This window comes from Schistocerca americana, chromosome 4 (assembly GCF_021461395.2).
Source record: "Schistocerca americana isolate TAMUIC-IGC-003095 chromosome 4, iqSchAmer2.1, whole genome shotgun sequence".
In the NCBI taxonomy this organism is placed as follows: Eukaryota; Metazoa; Arthropoda; class Insecta; order Orthoptera; family Acrididae; genus Schistocerca; species Schistocerca americana.
Window position 1 is genome coordinate 304,026,541 of NC_060122.1, and position 26,074 is coordinate 304,052,614.

The 26,074-nt window shown below is 37.7% G+C and overlaps 1 protein-coding gene across 2 annotated transcripts; it reads left to right on the forward strand.

Annotated features, from left to right (window-relative positions):
- The first annotated feature begins 119 nt into the window (after nucleotides 1–119).
- On the forward strand, nucleotides 120–23,826 carry LOC124613191 (polyadenylate-binding protein-interacting protein 2). 2 transcript variants are annotated; one of them, XM_047141844.1, is made up of 5 exons: nucleotides 120–225; nucleotides 1,234–1,425; nucleotides 18,705–18,868; nucleotides 21,765–21,828; nucleotides 22,131–23,826. In XM_047141844.1, the coding sequence occupies exons 2-5, from the start codon at nucleotides 1,255–1,257 to the stop codon at nucleotides 22,224–22,226; spliced, it is 495 nt and encodes a 164-aa protein (XP_046997800.1). In that variant the 5' UTR covers nucleotides 120–225; nucleotides 1,234–1,254; the 3' UTR covers nucleotides 22,227–23,826. The 2 variants fall into 2 exon arrangements, with proteins under 2 accessions (XP_046997800.1, XP_046997801.1); XM_047141845.1 differs by having other exon boundaries at nucleotides 146–178.
- The last annotated feature ends 2,248 nt before the right edge of the window (nucleotides 23,827–26,074 follow it).

Genomic DNA, 26,074 nt, shown 5'->3' on the forward strand with positions numbered 1-26,074 from the left:
TGTTTATTAAGACGTGTGAAGACAAGAAATTTTCATACGATAAGTTAAAATTCTTCCTGACATTGTCTGAAATTCGTAGAGATCTGTCATACCAGCTTTAATCTTGTGGCCTGCTTTTGAACGCATAGTATAGGTAGCAGCACTGTCTGAGCGATAAACAGCTGATTGTATTTGTGAGGTGCGTATTACGACGATAAACTGCGTCTTTGATGAACTTCTGCTAAGGTAAATGCCACAACTGAAATTTGATGAGAAAATTTAAGTAATCCTATGTCCAAGGAAATGCAAGCATCTTAAATTTCACATCTTGGAAACACAAAAATTGGCCATATTATATTGATGGCCCATTGCGGGCCACATATAGAGTAAAACCTAAAATGGTCGCTGGAATATGTCGCATTAAACAGCTTTATGTAGATTTTTAAGCATGTTTTACGTACAGACGATGAGATTATTTATAAGGCTTAAGTGCTGATTACCATTTATTTCAGAAGCGAATGGTAATAGGAAACATGACAACGCGATATTAACCATATGCCAAGGTTAAGTTTTGTCGTAACCTACTTACAGTGTACAGCGTAGCAGAGACGATAGTACGTCCCTGATGTAAAAAACTTGTGTATTAGATTGTTGTAATACACCCACACTCTAAAAAAATTATACGAAAATTTTTTATGGTGTCTTACGATGCCTATTATTAAGCTGTGATCGTGATCTTCTTGTGTATGGTACTGCTGTCTTGTTTTCTAATACTCATGTCTGTAATACTTTACCAAGCGTAAATAATTTTTTTGTGTGTTCCTAAAGGAGAAGAATATGTTACAGTACCATTTGTTTGTTGTGGTAGTATTCCAGGCGGTTGCGAAAGGCAATGCATTGTTCAGGGACACTTGAATTGAAAACTATCGTATTTGCTGATGTTTACGACCGACGAGATAATTTAATGAAGAGCCCGTTTAATTTTGGGGAAATTTTAAGTGTTGTTTACGTGTATTTGCGGTAGGAAAACATTGTAAAACTGATAGTTTTTCCTAAATTGTGAAAACAGTAGGTGAGCTCAAAAACTGGGGTTCACACAGGGACGGGTCGTGTTGTAATTTAAGATGGGCTACGTCTGTAAGTCAAAAGCAATGATTGTCTGTGTTTTACGCAATAATTTATATTCTGGGTATTTGGGCTATATTAAAATATTTGTTTTTTATATGGAATAAGACACCTTATTTATTATTATAGGTACTGTTAGTGACACCTGTTATGATAATGAAGATTCCAACAAACAATGGATTCTATGGATATGATTCCTCAGTGTCATATTTGTCCGATGGCTCAGACATCGGAAATGTAGAAGACATGGAATCACCATCTCATGATGGAGATTTTTCTGAATACCTTTGGATGGAAAATGAGGAAGAGTTTGATAAACAAGTAAGTTTGCTGCAGGACCCTCTATTTCATTGTGGTTTGCCATTTTTTACAGTTATGTAATTTTATCTGTGCAGTTTCCATTTAGTGTATAAATTGCAAAATATCACCTGCTGTGTAATTTTAGACAGAAGTAAATATACAATAGAAATATATTCTCTCTCTCCTGTGTGTGTGTGTGTGTGTGTGTGTGTGTCCGCAGTGAAAACAAGTTGTTACATATATTAATTATATTAATGCCCATGAATTAAAAAAAAAGATTGAAATATCCATCTGGCTATAGGTTTCCTGTGGATTCCCCTAAATCACTGTAGACAGTTAACACCCGGAGCCTGTGTGCTGTAATGAATAATGTCCTGTCAGAGACATAAAACCCTTATTTTCCTTCCTCCAAAGTTTTGCAGATAGATATTTCCTCATGAAGTAACCAGAAAGGTCAAAAGTAATTTATCACTTTCACAACATTCAGATTTATTATAAAACAGAGGAAATTTTCATATATTAAGAATGAACATAGATAAAGTAACTCAGAAATAGATGTAACATTTTGCAAAATGTTTACTAAGCTGCTTAAAAACTAATTTGACTGTACTAGTAACTATATCGTTTGGATGCAGCCATAATGTTTCCACTACCACTCCACCATTTTCTTACCAATCTACTCTGAAATGGCACTAGAGTCTGTTATGAGAGATTTTATTCTAAAATGTGCTCATTGCCTGCTTTATGAACACTGTTTATTGAAGCTGTGTGTGTTGCATATCATTTCATGCGGAGTTGTACTCGTTCGTATATGAACAAAACTGTTTGTTCTAGAACTCTTTTAACATCCAATAATAGGATCTTCAAATATTTGGATACCATTTACTGCTATCTAATACTGTATTAATAGGCTGAAAGACATTTAAACAGGGAGTACTTCAGTCGGCCTCTAATGCTTAACTGTTAAGTAACTTGATAAAGAAAGCTGAGAAGAAGTGTGCAGGTGATATTGATAGTAGGGTGCACAATAGCACAAAACAATAAATACCACAATTTTTCACATCAGAGCAGTATGTTTCAGCTAAGCCCCTTGTCGCTGAAGCTTCAATTTGGAGTAAAAGGATTGTGCAAATGGACCGAGAGATCTTATTTTTGCTTATAATCTAACAATCTGTGACAATGAATGCAATGTAAGTAAAGTTGAACCAAATTTCATGCTGTGATATGGACTAGTTTAGCCTTGCAAGTTAGTGTAAGAACTGAAAATTGTCCATGCATGCTGTTAGTTCAAAAGATTAAGGAGGGATGTACTCTGTATTGTATGTACATGACGTACTGTTTGCACATCTTAATCAGGGATAAGAAATTTCTGCTCTCCTCTCTCCCTCCCCCTTTCCAGTTGAAAATGTAAAAGTGTGTGATACGTATGTGAAACTTTGGCTGAAATGCAAACCTGGACATCAATGTAATTTGGTAGCATATCATATTTTGATAATGGAACAGTGGTTGCAAAATTTTAGTTGAATACCAGTAAAATGTATTTAATGTTTCCATTTTCTTATAATTGTGACTCGGTGCCGTAAGACCTCTTACTTTCTTAAGTAAACTGAACTAAATATTCAAGTACTGGCGGAATTAAAGCTGTGAGGATGGGGCGTGAGTCGTGCCTGGGTAGCTCAGTTGGTAGAGCACTTGCCCGCGAAAGGCAAAGGTCCTGAGTTCGAGTCTCGGTCCAGCACACAGTTTTAATCTGCCAGGAAGTTTCGTTAAATATTCAAGTATTTGTCAGTAACATGCCTAGGGTGAAACTTTTCATAAATTCATTATTTTGCCCATTGGGTTTAATATTACTTCATTTCTTAATTTGTACATTCATTTAAGTCTTTAACATTTTAGTAGTATACTATCATTGCAGGTGCATTAATTTTCTATGGCTTTAGTGTTTTTTGCTAACAGTGGTTATGTCCAGGTATTGAATGCCATAGCCATTTCGATTTGATTAGCTCTCAGTTTTTGTCCACTTACATCATAAATTGTTGGTCACCCTCCACACTATCCTAAGCTGTACTTCATCCCGTAGAAAACCATCAATAAACTCCTATTTCTTCCAAGGAACAAATGACAATGTGTAAAACAACTTCAAACATCTTGGTTCCTTTACAAATGAGTCATTGTGTTAAATACTTCATATTGTACATGTAAACAAAATAAATTTTTCACAGGGATTGAAATTATGCTTGAAGTTTGTTGGACACTTAAGTGCTCTCATTATGAAACACGGGATGAACATGGTCTGGGTAATTTGTGCTAATTTTCAGCGAAAAGTAGTTTTTCTTGCATCATGCTGTCTGTGACGACACACCTCCTGAGCCGTGTTGTACAGTGACATAATTTAGCAGGTACATTCAGTGGCATATCTGGAAACTTTGCAAAACACGTTGCAAATAGAATTAGTGGTGAAGAAGTAATAAATTAAAACATAAAGCTGGATGCATGACTGGTAGAAATGCGGTAAGCGATAAACTTTTTCCCGTTTTTCATTTTGTGGAAGTGAGGGTGGTAAGTTTTGTTAAGACTTGAAATTACATGTAAAGCATATTGGAAGCAGCGAAGTCATTAGTCTCATACACTGAATGAATATAACATGGGTAATTTGCACATTTCCCCCCCCCCCCCCCCCCCCCCCTCCCAATGAACCATGGACCTTACCTTTGGTGGGGAGGCTTGCGTGCCTCAGCGATGCACATCGCATAGCCGTACTGCAGGGGCAACCAAAATAGAGGGGTATCTGTCGAGAGGCCAGACAAACATGTGGTTTCGGAAGAGGGGGAGCAGCCTTTTCAGTAGTTGCAGGGGACAACTGTCTGGATGATTGACTGATCTGGCCTTGTAACATAACCAAAATGGTCTTGCTGTGATGGTACTGCGAATGGTTGAAAGCAAGGGGAAACTGCAGCCATAATTTTTCCCGAGGGCATGCAGATTTACTGTATGGTTAAATGATGATGGCGTCCTCTTGGATAAAATATTCCAGAGGTAAAAATGTCCCTCATTTGGATCTCCGGGCAGGGACTACTCAGGAGCACATCATTATCAGTAGAAAGGAAACTGTTGTTCTATGGATCGGAGTGTGGAATGTCAGATCCCTTAATCGGGCAGGTAGGTTAGAAAATTTAAAAAGGGAAATGGATAGGTTAAAGTTAGATATAGTGGGAGTTAGTGAAGTTCGGTGGCAGGAGGAACAAGACTTCTGGTCAGGTGAATACATGGTTATAAATACAAAATCTAATAGAAGTAATGCAGGACTAGGTTTAATAATGAATAAAAAGTAGGAACACAGGAAAGGTACTACGAACAGCATAGTGAATGCATTATTGTAGCCAAGATAGACACAAAATCCATGCCTACCACAGTAGTAAAAGTTTATATGCCAACTAGCTTGGTAGGTGAAGAAGAGATTAAAGAAATGTGCGATGAGATAAAAGAAATTATTCAGATAGTGAAGGGAGATGAAAGTTTAATAGGCATGGGGGACTGGAATTTGCTGATAGTAGGAAAAGGAAGAGAAGGAAAAGTAGTGGGTGAATATGGAATGGGGGTAAGGAATGAAAGAGGAAGCCACCTGGTAGAATATTACACAGAGCATATGTTAATAATAACTAACACTTCGTTTAAGAAACATGAAAGAAGGTTGTATACGTGGAAGAGGCCTAGAGACGCCAAAAGGCTTCAGATTGGTTATATAATGGTAAGACAGAGAGTTAAGAATCAGGTTTTCAATTGTAAGACATTACGAGGGGCAGATATGGACTCTGGCCACAATCTGTTGGATATGAGCTGTAGATTAAAACTGAAGAAACTGCAAAAGATGTAGGAATTTAAGGAGGTGGGACCTGGATAAACTGAAAGAACCAGAGGTTGTAGAGCGTTTTAGAGAGCATTAGGGAACAGTTGACAAATATGGGGGAAAGAAATACAGAAGAAGAAGAAGAAGAAGAAGAATGGGTAGCTTTGAGAGATGAAATAGTGAAGGCAACAGAGGTACAAGTAGGTAAAAAGATGAGGGCTAGTAGAAATCCTTGGTAACACAAGATATATTGAATATAATTGATGAAAGGAGAAAACATAAAAATGCAGTAAATTAAATGGGCAGAAAGGAGTAAAAATTCTCAAGAATGAGATAAACTGGAAGTGCAAAATGGCTAGGCAGGGATGGCTAGAGGACAAGTGTTAGGATGTAGAGGCATATATACTAGGGTTAAGATAGATACTACCTGTAGGAAAATTGAAGAGATCTTTGGAGAAAGAGAACTACCTGTATGAATATCAAGAGCTCAGATGGAAAACCAGTTGTAAGCAAAGAAGGGAAAGCAGAAAGATGGAAGGAGTATATAGAGGATTTAATAAAGGGGTGATGTACTTGAGGGAAAGATTATGGAAATGGACATAGATGGAAAATTAAATGGGAGATGTGGTATTGCGTGAAGAGTTGACAGAGCACTGAAAGACCTAAGTTGAAACAAGGCCCCGGGAGTATACAACATTCCATTAGAGCTAGTGATAGCATTGGGAGAGCCGGCCATGACAAAACTCTTCCATCTGAAGAGCAAGATGTATGAGACAGGCGAAATACCTTCAGACTTCAAGAAGAATATAATAATTCCAATCCCAAAGAAAGCAGGTGGTGTCAGGTGTGAAAATTACCAAACTATCAGTTTAAGAAGTCACACCTGCAAAATACTAACATGAATTCTTTACAGACTAGTGGAAAAACTGATAGAATCTGACCTCGTGGAAGATCAGTTTGGATTCCGTAGAAATGTTGGAACATGTGAGACAGTACTGGCCCTAAGACTTCCCTTAGGAGCTAGATTAAGGAGAGGCAAACCCACATTTCTAGCGTTTGGAGACTTAGAGAAAGCTTTTGACAATGTTGACTGGAATACTCTCTTTCAAATTCTGTAGGTGGCAATGGTGAAATATAGGGCGCAAAAGGCTATTTACAATTTGTACAGAAACCAGGTGGCAGTTACAAGAGTCGAGGGGCATGAAAGGAAAGCAATGGTTGGGGAGGGAGTGAGACAGAGTTGTAGCGTCTCCCAGATGTTATTCAAGCTGTATATTGAGCAAACAGTAAAGGAAACAGAAGGAAAATTTGGAGTAGGAATTAAAATCCATGGAGAAGAAATAAAAAGCTTTGATGTTTGCCGATAACATTGTAATTTTGTCAGAGACAGCGAAGGACCTGGAAGTCTATTTAAATGGAATGGACAGGATCTTGAAAGGTGGATACAAAATGAACATCAACAGATGCAAAATGACGATAATGGGACGTAGTTGAATTAAACCAGGTGATGATATGGGAATTAAATTAGGAAATGAGACACTTATAGTAGTAAAGGAGTTTTTCTATTTGGGGAGCAAAATAACTGATGATGGTCGAAGTAGAGAAGATATAAAATGCAGACTGGCAATGGCAAGGAAAGCGTTTCTGAAGAAGAGAAACTTGTTAACATCGACTGTAGATTTAAGTGTCAGGAAGTCGTTTCTGAAAGTATTTGTATGGAGTGTAGCCCTGTATGGAAGTGAAACATGGACAGTAAGTAGTGAAATATGGACAATAAGTAGTTTGGACAAGAAGAGAATAGAAGCTTTTGAAATATTGTGCTATAGAAGAATGCTGAAGATTAGATGGGTAAGTCACATAACTAATGAGGAGATACTAAATAGAATTGGGGAGAAGAGAAATTTGTGGCACAACTTGACTAGAAGAATTGACTGGTTGATAGGGCATGTTCTGAGGCATCAAGGTATCACCAATTTAGTATTTGAGGGCAATGTGCAGGGTAAAAATCATAAGAGAGAGACCGAGAGATGAATACACTAAGCAGATTCATAAGGATATGGGTTTCACTGGGTACTTGGAGATGAAGCAGCTTAAACAGGATAGAGTACCATGGAGAGCTGCATGAAACTAGTCTCTGAACTGAAGAAGACTACAATAATAATAATAATAATAATAATAATTTGTGCATCTTGAACTAGGCTCCCCCCCCCCCCTCTCTCTCTCTCTCTCTCTCTCTCTCTCTCTCTCTCTCTCTCTCTCTATCTCTCTCTGTTGTTGGAACTTAAATAGTAGCAACCATTTATTCACAACTGATACCAAAGAGTTAAATGTTTGCATCTGTTACTGTCCCTCAAAGTAGTCAGCAGCATTGTGTAGAACCCCTTGCCAGCAATGTGGAAGGCATAGTATACCGTTAGCAGAGCCTGTTCTGTTGATGGTGCGAATGGAGCGGTTTAAAGTTATAGTGATTCTTGTGTACGACTGTGATGGTGTTATCCTAACCCATTATGTTCCTCCGTGGCAGACTGTCAATGCACAGTATTATTGTTCGTTTTTGGAGCATTAACTTTGGCCAGCTTTGCGAAAGGAGTGGCGACTCTTTCTGCGCAACCCACCCATCATTTTGCACAACAATGTGCGGATGCATATGGTGCAAGCTGTGGCTGCTCTGTTCGGTCGATGATACTGGGGAGTACTGTACCATCCACCATACTCCCTGGACTTAAGTCCTTGTGACTTTGGTTTGATTTCAAAGATGAAGGAACCACTTTGCGGCATTCACTTCAGAACTCAGAACTGTTTCAGAGATTCGATAAACAGTAGACTGCTCCATTCGCACCATCAACAGAACAGGCTTTGCTAACAGTATACTATGCCTTCCGCATCGCTGGCAACGGGCTCTACACAATGCTGGTGGCTGCTTTGAAGAACAGTAACAGGTGCAAACATGTAAGTCTTTTGTGTTGGTTGTGAATAAACGAACCTCGTATATACACACAATTTGTAATATTTGGCTCCTGTATTAAACCTTTAAGATAAGATTACCCCTGTTAGTGAGTAGATCATACCATTTTAATTATATGAAATATTGAAAATTAGATTTTTGTTGTCCTTGGAAGTCATTAGTCAGGCTGCAGTTGAGACAGGGTGTCCATGCCGTAGGTTAGCTGTTTCATAATATAGGTTGTGTTGACAAACATGACCACTTCCTTTTGGTTTACTACTCAGGAGTCGTCTTGGCCTCTTTTATGTCAACATGCATGGATATGCTTTGTTAAAGTTTGTCAGGGTACATTAAAGTACTTGAACCATTCAACCTGAGAATTCTCTCTCCTAGACTTGGTGCTACATCTTAATTTGCTAGTTGGCCCTTTTCTCAAACATAAAACAATCATCAACAGCATAAATGTGGCACTACACTTACTTTCACTGTTGCTTGCATGAGACAGTTACTCTGTAAGGCACCTAACTAGGAAACCACGCAAGTGGAATGGACTAATTTGCTTGTGCTCAGATGTGTGTCCCACAAATAAATAAGTAAGTAAAAATTCTAACATTTTGGTGCAAAACACATGCACCATCAAAACCTTGCTTCAGTAACTCTTATGGAAAAGCTTTATATCTCTGGTATTGTTTCAGCAAAACCACAAGACTGAGACATTATTGTGAAAAAGTCTTTATTATAGTAGAGGAATATGACTACGGACAGTTTCAGAATTTTTATGACTTCATTAGTACTCTTTAATACAGTAGCAAGAATGTAATTTCGTAACATATTCTGTTGCAAATTTTTTTCCTTTATTAATATATTACAAACATGAAGTATTTCATTGTTCCTCACTGTACACTATTAGAAGATGGTAATGAATTGCTGTATGAAAGAATCTATGTTTGACTGGGATTTGAACAATAATACTTTAATTTTTAGATTAACATATTAGTTGTTAGATATAGAGACCCTATTATTGTAATACTTATGGTTTCAAACAAAAGAGTAGATCTACTTTTGTATTTATATTTTATATAAATATAAACAATGACATTATGACCACACCTTCCCCTGAGAATAACATTATTGAAATCGAGTGGAAGGCATGTTAAATGACACAAAAGGCTTATAGTAAACGAATATACAGAGGAAATCGTTTAATAAATTCTTTAAATGTTCACTTACTATGATGTCTATTGAAATTGAATGAATGACTCTGGAATTTCTGGTAGGCAACAAAGCTCTAGATGTTGAAGCCACAACCAGCAATATTTCAATCTGGTTAGGTTGAGTAGTGTACCAGTACTTTTTAAAAAAATATCTTAATCTATCAGTTTGAGGATGGTGCACAGATACAACTGTCATTACTTTGCCTCTTGTAAACACACTTCATGACTGATAAAATAACATGTAGGCTACCCTACTTGTAAGGTGGAAAAGGTGGCAACAGACAAAAGACTAGAAAATAAGAAAACTATTCTTCTTCTTCTTCTTGGTACCACTATTCATTTGGTATTGTTGCAAAATTGCAGTTGACACAAGATCATCATGACTGGACAGTGAACCATAATTTCCATTTTGTAGATGAATGACTAGCTGTATTATTGAATCTATAAATTTCAGTTGTGGCAGTAGTACACTTTGTAATACATTGATCTAGGTTTCCATAATTCTTGTTGTTGTAACAAAGTGTCTCTTAGAAGCTGCAGGTTATGTTGCTATTGCTGACAGCTTCATGTCTCATTTACTCCTCACTGGATGTGGCACTCTCTATCAGAAAAAATAAAATATACCAAAATACCAGAATCAAGTCAGTTGTTTGAGAAGGGTGATGACTAGTCTGAGTAGCTATCATTGTTCCAAATTCATGGGGTGTCAGTCCTATGAAAGACATCTGGTAAGACATTAATTTGCAGCTTAGAGCTCACAAACCATCACCTTGTAATCTACAGGAATTTGATGACTTGTGCCTGGACATCTGATGCCATCTTCTCCAGTTACATTCCAAGGACTTGTAGGAACTGTTTACAGTTATTTGCAGCAGTTTTCTGTGCTGAAGGTGGACCAGTATGCTAAGAGGTGGGAGGTCGTAACAGTCTGGTTTATCATTTGAACTTTACCATTTGGGTATGTTGAGAAGGTGAGTTACATATTCTGTTTTTGGTGTCCTCAATATGAAAAGCTTATTTCTATTTCTTAAACTTTGTTATTTCTCTGGCTTATTGTTGTTAGATATAATTCTGTGGATGTGAATTACACCCAGGAAGTGTTGCAGAGGTGTTTCACCACATATTTAAATACAAACTATGTCACTTGTAATATATTTCATACTGATGAATTGTGGAATTTGAAGTAGCAGACATGATTGAAGAGAGAATGGAATATATCAAGATGATGCATGGCAAAGCTGTAAATACACCCTGTACTATCTACTTATTCACAGAATGGGCAAGAGCCGTTTGCTACTTATTCACAGAATGGGCAAGAGCCGTTTGATGATGGTTTGATCATAAGGGACCTTGGGACTTCCAAAGCTGTCCATCTCATAAGAAATGTGTTAAAATATGTATTGTTGGTTTCTCTGTCTGAATAAGACTCCAGCTGTAAGCCAACTGCTGTAGGTGACATCATGCTGATGGCTAAACATGTTGAGATTTTAATAACAGATAGTTCACACTGCAGGAGATCAGTTTCAAATTAATGGATAACATGTCAGCAGCCTTAACGTCCAGGATGATCTCATCACTGTGTGCATAGAAGCTGTTACTGTACGTGAATTTTGGCTGCTGATTATGTACCACAAGGGACAGAAATTAGAACTACATGCTCAGAGCTTGGAGGAATAGAATCTGAACTGATAAATTGTGGTGTCAAGTCAATAGGAGTGAAGAGTGTGTCATGTGGTAATTGTTTGCTAGTTAACAGGGCACAGTAAAGGTTTATGTGAGGTCTTCAAATGAGAAAAACTTGTAGAATGAAAGATTGACTCCTGGAAAATAACGTGCAGTACACCAATATTTACATATAGAATTCCACTGTGCACTTCCAGATTCACTCTCATATGATTGCTGACTTTATGGAAGTGCTAGCAGGCTTACTCCAGAAATTTCCTGAGTGCAGTTGTATTAAGTTCACACAGGAAACTGTCAGAATTGCTCAGTGCATTCTGGATTGCCCTCCAAGCAGTTTCTCTTGGTTGTGGCCAGCTACCAAGTGTTTATATTTCAGTGAAACTGTGAGTTAATGTCACATTACTATTGCTACTTCTGTTAGCACATTACACCCTGCAAGTCTTCTCAAAGGGTACACTTAAGCTGTGAGACATAACTGCAAGTGAAACACAGATGTTGCATTCTGCATCCGGAAATTTAATGTATTGTGTTCCCGATTAAGTGATATTTAGGGTGCTATTTACCAGCATCTCATTTGATTTTTGATTCTTTAAATGCTGTGATTTTGATTCTTGTAAGGCTAGATTTTAGCCCAGAATAAATAATAATAATAATAATAATAATAATAATAATAATAATAATAAAAAACTGGAACAGAACCATTATAACAGATAAAACAACGCCACATAACAAACCTGACATCATACTCACCAATAAAAAGAAGAAATTAACACAACTAATCGAAATATCTATACCCAATACAACAAATATACAAAAGAAAACAGGAGAAAAAATTGAAAAATACATCCAACTGGCTGAGGAAGTCAAAGACATGTGGCATCAGGATAAAGTTGTCATCATACCAATTATACTATCAACTACTAGAGTCATACCACACAATATCCACCAGTACATCAATGCAATACAGCTACATCCAAACATATATATACAGCTACAGAAATCCGTAATTATATATAAAAACAAAGATGAGGTGACTTACCGAACAAAAGCGCTGGCAGGTCGATAGACACACAAACAAACACAAACATACACACAAAATTCAAGCTTTCGCAACAAACTGTTGCCTCATCAGGAAAGAGGGAAGGAGAGGGGAAGACGAAAGGAAGTGGGTTTTAAGGGAGAGGGTAAGGAGTCATTCCAATCCCGGGAGCGGAAAGACTTACCTTAGGGGGAAAAAAGGACAGGTATACACTCGCACACACGCACATATCCATCCACACATACAGACACAAGCAGACATATTTAAATTAAATTAAATTAAATTAAATTTAAATTAAATTGGTCTTTAAATATGTCTGCTTGTGTCTGTATGTGTGGATGGATATGTGCGTGTGTGCGAGTGTATACCTGTCCTTTTTTCCCCCTAAGGTAAGTCTTTCCGCTCCCGGGATTGGAATGACTCCTTACCCTCTCCCTTAAAACCCACTTCCTTTCGTCTTCCCCTCTCCTTCCCTCTTTCCTGATGAGGCAACAGTTTGTTGTGAAAGCTTGAATTTTGTGTGTATGTTTGTGTTTGTTTGTGTGTCTATCGACCTGCCAGCGCTTTTGTTCGGTAAGTCACCTCATCTTTGTTTTTATATATAATTTTTCCCACGTGGAATGTTTCCTTCCATTATATTGAAATCCGTAATTATTGATACATGTTCAATTACCCGAAAGTTCCTAAATGCAATATAACACATACCGTACAGTTAAAAGGAAGTGACGCTTGATCAAGGTCCGTGTCACTCCATTTTTAACCGGACTTAACGTCTGAGAAAGTTAAGGAAATAATAATAATAACACAACTGGATACAGATCACAAGTATACGCAAAATTTTTAACAGAACGACGACTAGCTGATCAGATCCGTGTAATAATAAAAAATAACAGTCAGAATTACAAACATCAAACAACAAATACTGGAAAAAAATAATGTGCAATCGGAAGAAGAAGAAAATACAGTAATGGACTCAGACATCCCAGAGCAAACAAACAAAGAACAACACGCATCAATTAAACAATCCGAGGAAAACGAAAACTTAAGACAGCCACCAGAACAAGCACAAATAGAACACGAAGTGACACATATTAGATATAGAAGAAAAATTTCAGCTGACATATATAGAATACAAAGACATAAATACAGACATTTGACCATTCTTGCATAGACTGCCAAATAACCCACAAGTCGAAACAGCAATAAAAACTATCAACACAGTCATACACAACAAAATAAATGAAAACACTACTGGTTTATATAGGAGCACTCACTACACTAAATATACACACTAGGCAGAGATCAGAACCAACCAGCATGGCAACACAGGCTACAGATCAGAATAGAAAAACTGAGAAAAGACATCGGACAGCTAACGCAATTTATAAGAAATGAAATATCAGACAGGAAACGAAAAAGGTTGGGTAAAATCTCACAACAAGAAGCGATAGAGCAATTAGATGAAAAGAAGCAGAAATTACAAGCATTGGCCAAACAACTTAGAAGATACAAAAAAAGTGAAAATAGAAGGAAACAAAACCAAACACTCAACACAAACCAAAAGAAATTTTACCAGACAATAGATAACACACACATTAAAATAGACAATCCACCAAACATAACAGACATGGAACACCTCTGGAGCAACATATGGTCAAACCTGGTACACCATAACAGGCATGCACGGTGGATACAAGCAGAAACAGACACATACAAGATGATACCACAAATGCCTGAAGTGATAATTTTGCAACATGAAGTCACCCAAGCAATTAATTCTACTCACAATTGGAAAGCCCCTGGAAAAGATAAAATAGCAAATTTCTGGATAAAGTAGTTCACCTCAACACATTCACATCTAACTAAATTATTTAACAGTTACATTGCAGACCCATACACGTTCCCTGATACACTTATACATGGAATAACTTATGTGAAACCTAAAGATCAAGCAGACACAGCAAACCCAGCTAAATATCGCCCCATAACATGCCTACCAACAATATACAAAATATTAACTTCAGTCATTACACAGAAATTAATGACACAGAACAAAATTATAAATGAAGAACAAAAAGGCTGTTGCAAAGGAGCACAAGGATGTAAAGAGCAACTGATAATAGATGCAGAGGTGATATATCAAGCTAAAACTAAACAAAGGTCGCTACACTACGCATACATTGATTACCAAAAAGCTTTTGATAGTGTACCCCACTCATGGTTACTACAAATATTGGAAATATACAACACACTAACACACACTCCGTCTTCAGGCCACAAGTGGCCCATCGGGACCATCCGACCACTGTGTCATCATCAGTTGAGGATGCGGATAGGAGGGGCGTGTGGTCAGCACACCGCTCTCCTGGTCGTTATGATGATTTTCTTTGACCGGAGCCGCTACTGTTTGGTCAAGTAGCTCCTAAATTGGCATCACGAGGCTGAGTGCACCCCAAAAAATGGCAACAGCGCATGGCAGCTGGATGGTCACCCATCCACGTGCTGGCCACACCCGACAGTGCTTAACTTCGCTGATCTCACGGGAACCGGCTAATCCACTGCGGCAAGGCTGTTGCCGGAAATATACAAAGTTGATCCTAAATTGATACAGTTCCTAAACATAGTAATGAAAAATTGGAAAACCACACTTAATATCCAAACAAATTCAAATAATATCACATCACAGCCAATACAGATTAAGCATGGAATATACCAAGGAGACTCATTAAGTCCTTTCTGGTTCTGCCTTGCTCTGAACCCACTATCCAACATGCTAAATAATACAGATTATGGAAACAATATTACTGGAACACACCCCATACAAAATCACACATTTGCTATGCATGGATGATCTAAAACTACTGGCAGCAGCAAATCAACAACTGAACCAATTACTAACAGACAAATGTAAGAAAAATAGCATAGTCAAGGGAAAACACACTAAACAACAAGATTACATATTGGATAACCACAGCGACTGCATAGAAGCGATGGAAAAAACAGATGCCTATAAATATCTAGGATACAGACAAAAAATAGGAATAGATAATACAAATATTAAAGAAGAACTAAAAGAAAAATAGAGACAAAGACTAACAAAAATACTGAAAACAGAATTGACAGCAAGAAATAAGACAAAAGCTATAAATACACTCCTGGAAATGGAAAAAAGAACACATTGACACCGGTGTGTCAGACCCACCATACTTGCTCCGGACACTGCGAGAGGGCTGTACAAGCGATGATCACACGCACGGCACAGCGGACACACTAGGAACCGCGGTGTTGGCCGTCGAATGGCGCTAGCTGCGCAGCATTTGTGCACCACTGCCGTCAGTGTCAGCCAGTTTGCCGTGGCATACGGAGCTCCATCGCAGTCTTTAACACTGGTAGCATGCCGCGACAGTGTGGACGTGAACCGTATGTGCAGTTGACGGACTTTGAGCGAGGGCGTATAGTGGGCATGCGGGAGGCCGGGTGGACGTACCGCCGAATTGCTCAACACGTGGGGCGTGAGGTCTCCACAGTACATCGATGTTGTCGCCAGTGGTCGGCGGAAGGTGCACGTGCCCGTCGACCTGGGACCGGACCGCAGCGACGCACGGATGCACGCCAAGACCGTAGGATCCTACGCAGTGCCGTAGGGGACCGCACCACCACTTCCCAGCAAATTAAGGACACTGTTGCTCCTGGGGTATCGGCGAGGACCATTCGCAACCGTCTCCATGAAGCTGGGCTACGGTCCCGCACACCGTTAGGCCGTCGTCCGCTCACGCCCCAACATCGTGCAGCCCGCCTCCAGTGGTGTCGCGATAGGCGTGAATGGAGGGACGAATGGAGACGTGTCGTCTTCAGCGATGAGAGTCGCTTCTGCCTTGGTGCCAATGATTGTCGTATGCGTGTTTGGCGCCGTGCAGGTGAGCGCCACAATCAGGACTGCATACGACCGAGGCACACAGGACCAACACCCGGCATCATGGTGTGGGGAGTGATCTCCTACACTGGCCGTACACCACTGGTGATCGTCGAGGGGACACTGAATAGTGCACGGTACATCCAAACCGTCATCGAACCCATCGTTCTACCATTCCTAGACCGGCAAGGGAACTTGCTGTTCCAACAGGACAATGCACGTCCGCGTGTATCCCGTGCCACCCAACGTGCTCTAGAAGGTGTAAGTCAACTACCCTGGCCAGCAAGATCTCCGGATCTGTCCCCCATTGAGCATGTTTGGGACTGGATGAAGCGTCGTCTCACACGGTCTGCACGTCCAGCACGAACGCTGGTCCAACTGAGGCGCCAGGCGGAAATGGCATGGCAAGCCGTTCCACAGGACTACATCCAGCATCTCTACGATCGTCTCCATGGGAGAATAGCAGCCTGCATTGCTGCGAAAGGTGGATATACACTGTACTAGTGCCGACATTGTGCATGCCCTGTTGCCTGTGTCTATGTGCCTGTGGTTCTGTCAGTGTGATCATGTGATGTATCTGATCCCAGGAATGTGTCAATAAAGTTTCCCCTTCCTGGGACAATGAATTCACGGTGTTCTTATTTCAATTTCCAGGAGTGTACTTATGCTATACCAATATTGACCTACTCATTTGGAGTAGTGAAATGGAGTAACACAGACCTAGAAGCACTCAATACACTTACACGATCACAATGCCACAAATATAGAATACATCACATACATTCGGCAACAGAAAGATTCACATTAAGCAGAAAGGAAGGAGGACGGGGATTCATCGACATAAAAAACCTACATAATGGACAGGTAGACAATTTAAGAAAATTCTTTCTAGAACGAGCAGAAACTAGCAAAATACACAAAGCAATCACTCATATAAATACATCGGCTACACCACTGCAATTTCATAACCGCTTCTACAACCCTTTAGATCACATAACATCAACAGATACGAAGAAAGTAAATTGGAAAAAGAAAACACTACATGGCAAGCACCCGTATCATCTAACACAGCCACACATCGATCAAGACGCATCCAACACATGGCTAAGAAAAGGCAATATATACAGTGAGACGGAAGGATTCATGATTGCAATACAGGATCAAACAATAACCACCAGATATTACAGCAAGCATATTATTAAAGATCCCAATACCACAACAGATAAATGCAGACTTTGCAAACAACAAATAGAAACAGTAGATCACATCACAAGCGGATGTACAATACTAGCAAATACAGAATACCCCAGAAGACATGACAATGTAGCAAAAATAATACATCAACAGCTTGCCTTACAACATAAACTTATAAAACAACACGTTCCCACATACAAGTATGCACCACAAAATGTACTGGAGAATGATGAATACAAATTACACTGGAACAGAACCGCTATAACAGATAAAACACCACCACATAACAAACCTGACATCATACTCACCAATAAAAAGAAGAAACTAACACAACTAATCGAAATATCCATACCCAATACAACAAATATACAGAAGAAAACAGGAGAAAAAATTGAAAAATACATCCAACTGGCTGAGGAAGTCAAAGACATGTGGCATCAGGATAAAGTTGACATCATACCAATTATACTATCAAGTACAGGAGTCATACCACACAATATCCAACAGTACATAAACGCAATACAGCTACATCCAAACGTATATATACAACTACAGAAATCTGTAATTATTGGTACATGTTCAATTACCCGAAAGTTCCTAAACGCAATGTAACGCATACCGTACAGTTAAAAGGAAGTGACGCTTGATCGAGGTCCGCGTCACTCCATTTTTAACCGGACTTAACGTCTGAGAAAGTGAAGACAATAATAATAATAATAATAATCTTTCATTCTTGTGAAGGATTATTAGGGCAGAAACAGCAAACTGTTTTGCTAGATTGGCCTAATTTAGCTGGATTACAGTGCTGATACTTAATGTTTTTTGGTAATGATTTATCAGCTTAACTTAATCTTTTCTTTTGCACGATTCAAATCAAAAAACAGTAATTAGTTTAATGTTTTAAATGAAACTGTAAATAGATAGGCATAATGGAACGAGCAAAGTTGAACAGTGGATGTACATCTCGAACAAGAGCTTGTCTGTTGAACTCAAATGATCATGAGAGATCATATGCAAAGTCTTCACAGCAATACTGTAAAACTTGTTTTCCTTTCTCTCTTTCTCTGCATCCGAGCAGGGCGTTTTTTTAAATTCAGTCTTTCATACCTACTTTCCTATGAATAGGACCTGCTGTGAATTATCATATTTGTAGTTCAGCTTCGTAGCGAATTTATATGAAATTTCTCCTGTATTGCATTGCTAACAAAGAACTAGATTGAGTAATGTCAGGGCTCCTTCATTTGTAAATCACTAAAACAAATCTGGTCTTCCTGTCTTATTTTTTCCCATTTTTTCATAAACTCCAGCCTATCCTCTACATTTCAGTTGTTGAGTTTGCAAGAAATTTTGGCAGTAACATTTCATTTGTACCTTAACATTGGAAATATTTCAGGAGTTGAATTTGTGTGTTATTTTTTATATAGAGGAAGTATGCGAAAAATAAACAAATAATTCAATTTGATTAGGTTATGCAGCAACTGGAGGAAGAAGAGCTAATGGAACAATGTATTGAGGCAATGCTAGAAGATGAACGAGAAATAAGAAACATCCGGAATCAGATGGCATCTACCAATGGAAGCTCAAGTGATGCAACTGCACCACCTCGACAAGCCTGGAGCACTAATGATGAGTATGTATTCATGGATTTTTTAAATGAATTAGTAAGAAATCAAATTTTACAATCCTGACTTAATCTTAGTGCTTGAAGTTATTATTCCTACATTTTAGAAGTAGAGGCATGGACATGGCCCTTATGGTAGTACGTTTCACTGTTTATTATTGTAGCATTTTCCTTCTCTTTTTGTAGTATATAAACTTTCCTCTACTCATATTGGGACGGAACTGTAAATGATATTACCAAATGAAACCCATTGTCTGATTCCTGCTGTGTTTCATTGCGATTCTAATGAACTTTAGGCTAGGAAGCAGTCTCCATACAGCATTCTAGGGAACCGAAACATAATCTGTGTATAAATTGCTGAAAGACAAAGGGGAAATATTTGAAGTGTGGAGAATCTTCTAAATTTAGTAGTCAAGTGAGGTACTAAATCAAGAGATATGGAAAACAATAGATGAGATGAAAATTCTATTCTGTTCAAAAGAAATTCTCAAAAAGACTTAAAGATTAATTAACTTCAACTGAAGCCACTGAGGATGTTATTAGCAGTATATGTGCGGAGCTGGAGAGAGTAGCATAGTACGGTAAGAATTAGATGTCAAATCAGCTCTGCCCAGTAAGTGGACAGGTTGCAACTTTTTCATCCCATTGACGATGTGCGTTATTTAGATTTGGAAGGTGATAATTTGCGGAAAAGTATGTGTCATTTGTTTTTGAACTAATTTAGAGAAAAAGATACTCAGATCCAATATAAAAACAAAAAATACAGTTTTATGCTGGTAACAATGTGTCTAATATGCTTGTTATGTAAGTCGAAAGGGGGGGGGGGGGGGACTGATGATACTAGCTGCATTTGTGCTTTATGTGGATCAGCAGTGACTAGTGAAAATCTGTGGCAGACTGGAACGCAAACCTGGGATTTCGTGCTTACTGGGCAGTTGTGTTAACTGCTGCACTATCCAGACACTGTGTTTATTGCAAATGTGTGGGCTATCTTGGTGTGCTCTCTGGCTGACCCTATTCTCATCTAGTGCCACCTATTCACAGTCACTGTCTGTATCCTCCATGCTCTCTAATTTTAGATTCTGGCTGGAGGTTGAATGATATTGCACATCCACACTGAAAGTGTGTTTTCTTTGCCTATTTAGACGAATCGATTATGAGTGTGTGGACATGTCGAAAAGAACAGGCACGATACATTCAAATAAATTAACATGCTTGATTAACCACATACACACATAAAACAGCTACACAATTAAAGAAATATTTTATACAATTTACACCTAATAAAATTGTTTCCCATTAGAAGCAGAAATGGACAACTCACTAAATTTTCTGGATCCATCCATGCAAAGAATAAACAACACACATTATTTCACAATATACAGGAAACCAACAACCACAAGCATACACCATTCACAATTGGTCAGACTATCCTTTGACACCCAAAAAAGTAAATTACAGATTAATGGTGAACAGATCAAACAAGACATACATAAATAAATGGAACGACACAAAGGAGTTGAACACAGTAAAACAGATTACAGTACAGAATGGTCATGATAGAGAAACTAAACAAAAAATGTGTAAATTAGTAAGGAAGTAACAGGTCACATGCATGCACACAAGCCTGTTCAATAACACAGAACAACTCGACACATAGACAACGATCACATACAAGAGGTAACAGGACAAGAACCCACATGCAAAACGAGATGGTACATACTCCCTTACAATAATAAAATAGGTCACAGGGTAGACAACATTTTAAAGAAACAGTCACTTCAGATAAGATACGGACCAGACAACACAAAACAGAAAAAAATCTGACACAGGAAACACCCTCGGGTAAATTCAACAGATTAGGCATGCCTTAACTTGTATACAAGTCTTGTTAGTCAGTATGCATAAGGCAAAAATGCAGAAACTTTTAAACAAGGTATTGAGAACTCCCCTTGAGCTCAAAAACATAACAGCTCCTATAGCACATTTGCTGGTCGCTTAATAGCCCCAACTAAAATAGAAACAGATGTAAAAATACTAAAATCCAGCCCCAACCTGTGCTGTTAACTTACGACAAAAGAAAAGTTCCACATGCAGAAGGCATTAGCAATAGGAAAATGCACGAGATTGATATTAGAACAAGTAAACATTGAAAGTGTATCCACACTGCAACAGCATAAGCACTATGTTTTGTAAAGTTAAAAAGTGTTACTTGCGAATGAAGTTCCTTGAAACATGTATTTGCATGTGCATTTCAACAATAGATGAGAGTGTAGATAAGAACAGTTATTTTGAACAAATGTAAGAAATCACAAAAACATTTCACACAGCAAAATTAAATTTATAGGTAAAGTGGTTTGTTAACTTGCCAACCAAACTTACAATAACATCGTTAAATTGCAGATGACTGGCTGATGTACAGGCAAAGCCGTATTTAGGCCTAGTCTCTTTAGAACAATTACTACTTACATTTTACAGAACTGAGTAAAGAATGCCCACTGGTGATGGCCCAGATATGCTGAGACATGTTACATTTAGTGGGGAAGTACGTTCTGAGGACAGAAGAAACGGATTATATAGAGGAGTTTTGTGGATGACACATTGACACTGGTCTCTCTCTCTCTCTCTCTCTCTCTCTCTCTCTCTCTCTCTCTCTCTCTCTCTCTCTATCTCTATCTATCTATCTCCTGCAGCCTCACCCCACTTTGTGCTTTCGTACCCATATAAATATTTTATAACTGCTCCTCTTCGGACAGAGTAACTTGTTTTGGTCTTTGCTTAATCTGTCCTACTTATTTTGGAAATGTGTTCTGAAGTGGGTGTTTTTGTAAATTGTGTTAGTCTTATTTTCTGTTGTTTCTCTTTGTGTTACAATGATTTTGTAGTTAATGAAGTCTCTTTTCAGTGTAACAAACCACATTTCTCAATCACTGGAGGGTCTGAGTGTTCAAGATGATTTGGCCAAACAGGTGAGCACTTTCAAATTATTAGTGAAATTGCACTAAGTTATAAAACTGTGTTTGCCTTTAGCAATATTGAAAGGTAAGAATTTTTGCTTTCATTTTAGAAATCTGAAATGACAGGTTGCAAATAAAGTAAATATTTAAACTAGAAATAGAATATATTTTTCGATGAACGTATTGCAGTCATTCTAGTACTCTCACTAACTTTTATTTTCATGACACAGTAGTATCGAGTGCCCATGCGTAGTGCAATTATTTTTACTACGGCATGTATCTATCTTGATTTTAATGTATTCGTTATGTCACAGAGCACACTCAACCCCAATGCGGCAGAGTTTGTTCCACAGCAGAAAGCATCAGAGAGCAGCGGGTCAGGAAATGTGGATCGCTCAACGACATCTTAGAAGTTACGCAGAGGTCTGCATTTTCTTTGATGCCAAGCTACATTTCATTTGGTAGGCTGTGAGGCAGTGGAGTCCCTGTGAATGAACTTTGTTAGTCACTGAATATTCCACTCTGCTTCAGAGTGGGTGTTTGGATGTGATTTTGAGAATGAATGTGATATATAAAAAATGTCAAGAATGCAGTATTTTAACGGTTGTAGAGTTTCATACGCATTTGTCAAATGAATGCTGAGATATACTTAAATCATTTTTCCGCTGTGCATTGGAACTTTATTTTTCTCTTCTTTAAATGTCTTTGGGTGTTTACAGTTTACTTAAAATGACTTTCCATTGACGGTATGCCACAGAAGTACTGAAAGTCACGTCCCTTTTTCTTTGTTTGAAAATTTAATGTTTCATTGTTTATAAAAATAATTTCATTATAATTATAATAATTATTGCTATTATAGTAACTTAAAGACTGTGCAATTCCTAATATCATTTTATGGGAAAAGTACAAAATAATCTTTATACAATACTCAGTTATTGTAAGGGTATGTCTTATTCTGATAGAATCTCAGAACTTAATTTATATTAGCACTGCCAGAATTGTGCAAACTTTGAAAACTAGCACTAAATGACAGTTTAAGTAAAATTAACTGGTCTTTGAATTGCAATGAAAGTTTGAGCTCATACAAGATCTCATTAGATTATGAAGGAAGATACAATCATTTATAGGAGCTTGAAAGAGAATGTAAGCTTATATGAAATTTTTTATTTATGTTTTCTATTTAAGAGGTCATAATAGTCTGTTGTATCATTGAGGTGATGAGATATTTACTTTATAATTGCTGGTAGCTATAAACTTACCTTCATTTCACTTTTTTGATACCAGTTGAAATTTTACATATTTTAAGATTCATACAGTGTGCAATAGTCAGTTGCAGAACAGTGTTTCTGTTATTGCTGTTAATTGAAGTTCCTTCTCTCACTTTGAAGAGCTGACATTCTGACAAACTTTACATTTGTTTGCAATTTATTGCAAAGTGTTCATACAAGCAAAGTCAGCTTAGTACTTTCTTTTATTTTTAAAATAAGAGGTCCAGTTATGTTTGTAATGCCCTAAGCAGACTTGTATATGCAGTATTAATAATTTCAGAGCAGAATATTAATTGATGTGATATTAAGTGTCAAGCATGTGTGTTATACGAAGTGCGGCAACTTAATGGTATGCTTGTTTTGGAATGAAAGGATATTTGTAAATGTACTGAATATGGTTAAATGCTATAGTTTAAGCCTTACATTTATATGTGAAAAAAAATTGACAGCATGTTTGATAAAGACAAGGAAATATGTAGATTTAGATGGTTGTGTTTATTGTTTTACTTTACTGATACAGAACTTTAGTAATTTTCCTTCTCTGGTTTTTGTTAGTTTCTCTCTAATCTTTAAAAGAATGTCTGATTTGTGTAAATGTAGAATAGTGAAGTAACTGAAATTCTTCTGCTTTGGAGATGTTTTATTTTGTTACAGTAAATGTTGCCATTGTTTGTCAACACAAAAAATGTATGGAGGAATCCCCTTTCTTACATTAAATGTGTATTACTAAATTTCTACAATATGCTGTAGCTATTTAATTTGAAACCACCTGAGTGACTTTCCTTACATGACATGGAAAGATATGCAGATTGTTAGAGGTACATAATGAACAAGTTATAGATCCTGCCAAATAATTGTAACTTGTTGGATATTGTTAAAAAGCAGATGTGAATTAATGGTAAATGAACATTGCTCCATCTGTGATATTAGCTTGCTATGATTGTGTGATGAATATAGGTAACAAACAATATTATTGAAGTTGAATTACTTTTATCCTGCGGAGACATTCAGATGTTGCATTTCATGGTTGAGGCACTTCTCGAGAACTGTAGTAATGCTCACTACATAGGGAAATTATTAGAACTTCGGATCTGAATACTTTTATTATTTGTACAGTGTGTAGAACTGCATAGTGGCTTCAGTTAATGTCTGAATGTGAGTCATAGAACCACGATTTTAGCCTTCATTAAAGACTTTATATACTCATCTTTCACAACACATGGAAGCAATTTGGCATTATATAATTTAGATTTTTCTAAGTCGAACATGGTAGTATGGGAAGAAATACAAGAGAATTATGGGAGTATATGGGCTTGGTAGTAAGAATGAGAGAAGAGAAAGACTAATATTGAGTTTTGCAGTAAATTTTATCTACTGGTAGTGAATATACTGTTCGAAAATCACAAGTGGAGGAGGAGGAGGTATATTTTAAAAAGCCTGGGGATAAAGGATGATTCCAGCTGGATTACATCATGGTCGGACAGATACTGGATTGTAAGCCATACTCGGTAGCAGGTATAGACTTGGTAATGGTGAAGAGTGGGTTGAATTTTAGAGACTCATCTGGAAGAATCAGTGTGCAAAGTAGTAGTATACTGAAGTACTGAGGAATGACTAAATGTGTTTTCTGTGGCAATAAATGCTGTGATAGTGAATTTCACAGCAGAGAGTTTAATTGATGAGGTATGGACATCTCTAAGAAAGGCAATTACAGAAGCTGGACACACACATGGTACAAGGAAGGTAACTGCGAAGAAGTGTTGGCTAGCAGAAGAAACATTTTACTTGATTGACAAAAGAAGCAAGTACAAAATATTCCGAGAAATACAGGGATACAGCTATATAAATTTTTTAGGAGCGAAATAAGAGAAGTGCACAGAACCCAAGGCATAATGACTGCAGGAAAAATGTGAGAAATAAAAAAAAAAAAAAAAAAAAAAAAACATTCTTCGGAAGGACCAATTCAGCATATAGAAGATTCAATATAACCTTTGGTTTAATAAAAAGCAAGAGTGTTAGCATTAAGAGTACAATGAGGGTTCAGTTGTTAACTGCAGAGGAGAGTGCAGATAGGCAGAAGGAGTACATTGTGAAGGTGTCTATGAGGAGAACTTGGCTGATGACAACATAGAGGAAAGACATGAGTCAATATGAAACACATAATCGATGCAGTATTAGTCAGTTTAATAGGCCTTTGAAAGACTTGCAATGAATTAAGGCAGAAGGAATAGATAACATTTCCTTAAAATTTCTGAAACTATTGGGAGAAGCAGCAAGCATGTAACTATTAAAGTTGTGTGTAGAATCTGTATTATTAACAGATAATACAGACCGCTACATCTCCATCACCCAAAGATGTCAGGGCTTATAAATTTCAGAAAATCATGCACACAATCCCTAAGATAGTAAGGGCAAATAAAGTGCTGGAACTATAGCACAATCAGCTTAATGGTGCATACGTGCCAATTGATCAAGAATAAAATAGAGAAGATTGATTATAAGTTTGGTTTTTGGAAAGGTAAGGTCAACAGGGGCAGTTCTGATGTCACAGTTGATAATGGAAGCTAGATTTAAGGAAAACACACACATTCAGAGGATTTGTTTACTAAAAAAAAAACCTTTAACAACATAAAATGGTACAAGATGTTTGAAATATTGAGAAAAATAGTAAGGTGTAGGGAAATCCCTTTCATGTGTATCACATACACCCAGGTCACTGCATTAAATACTTCTATCTGGCATTGTCAACCCTGGTTGGAGGTAATGTGCTGGGGACCACCAAAACGTGAAACCAACCACAGGTGACTGCTTGTGCCATATTCTCGGCAGTTTCTGTTTCCATTAGGAATACCTTCTGCCACCTGGTGTATCCATTGATCATCATGAGGCAATATTGGTAAAGTGTCAGCAGGTGACCTGTATCAAACTGAGCATGTGTGAGGCTTGTCTGCCTTTAGTTCACTATTCAAAAGTGTCTGGCATGGGGTCAC

Excerpts from the sequence above, each read along its gene's own strand:
- LOC124613191 (XM_047141844.1), top strand. The coding sequence starts at position 1,255 with ATGATAATGAAGATTCCAACAAACAATGGATTCTATGGATATGATTCC. Across the intron at positions 1,426-18,704 it reads AGGAAGAGTTTGATAAACAA|GTTATGCAGCAACTGGAGGA; the intron begins GTAAGTTTGCTG and ends CAATTTGATTAG. Across the intron at positions 18,869-21,764 it reads GCCTGGAGCACTAATGATGA|TGTAACAAACCACATTTCTC; the intron begins GTATGTATTCAT and ends GTCTCTTTTCAG.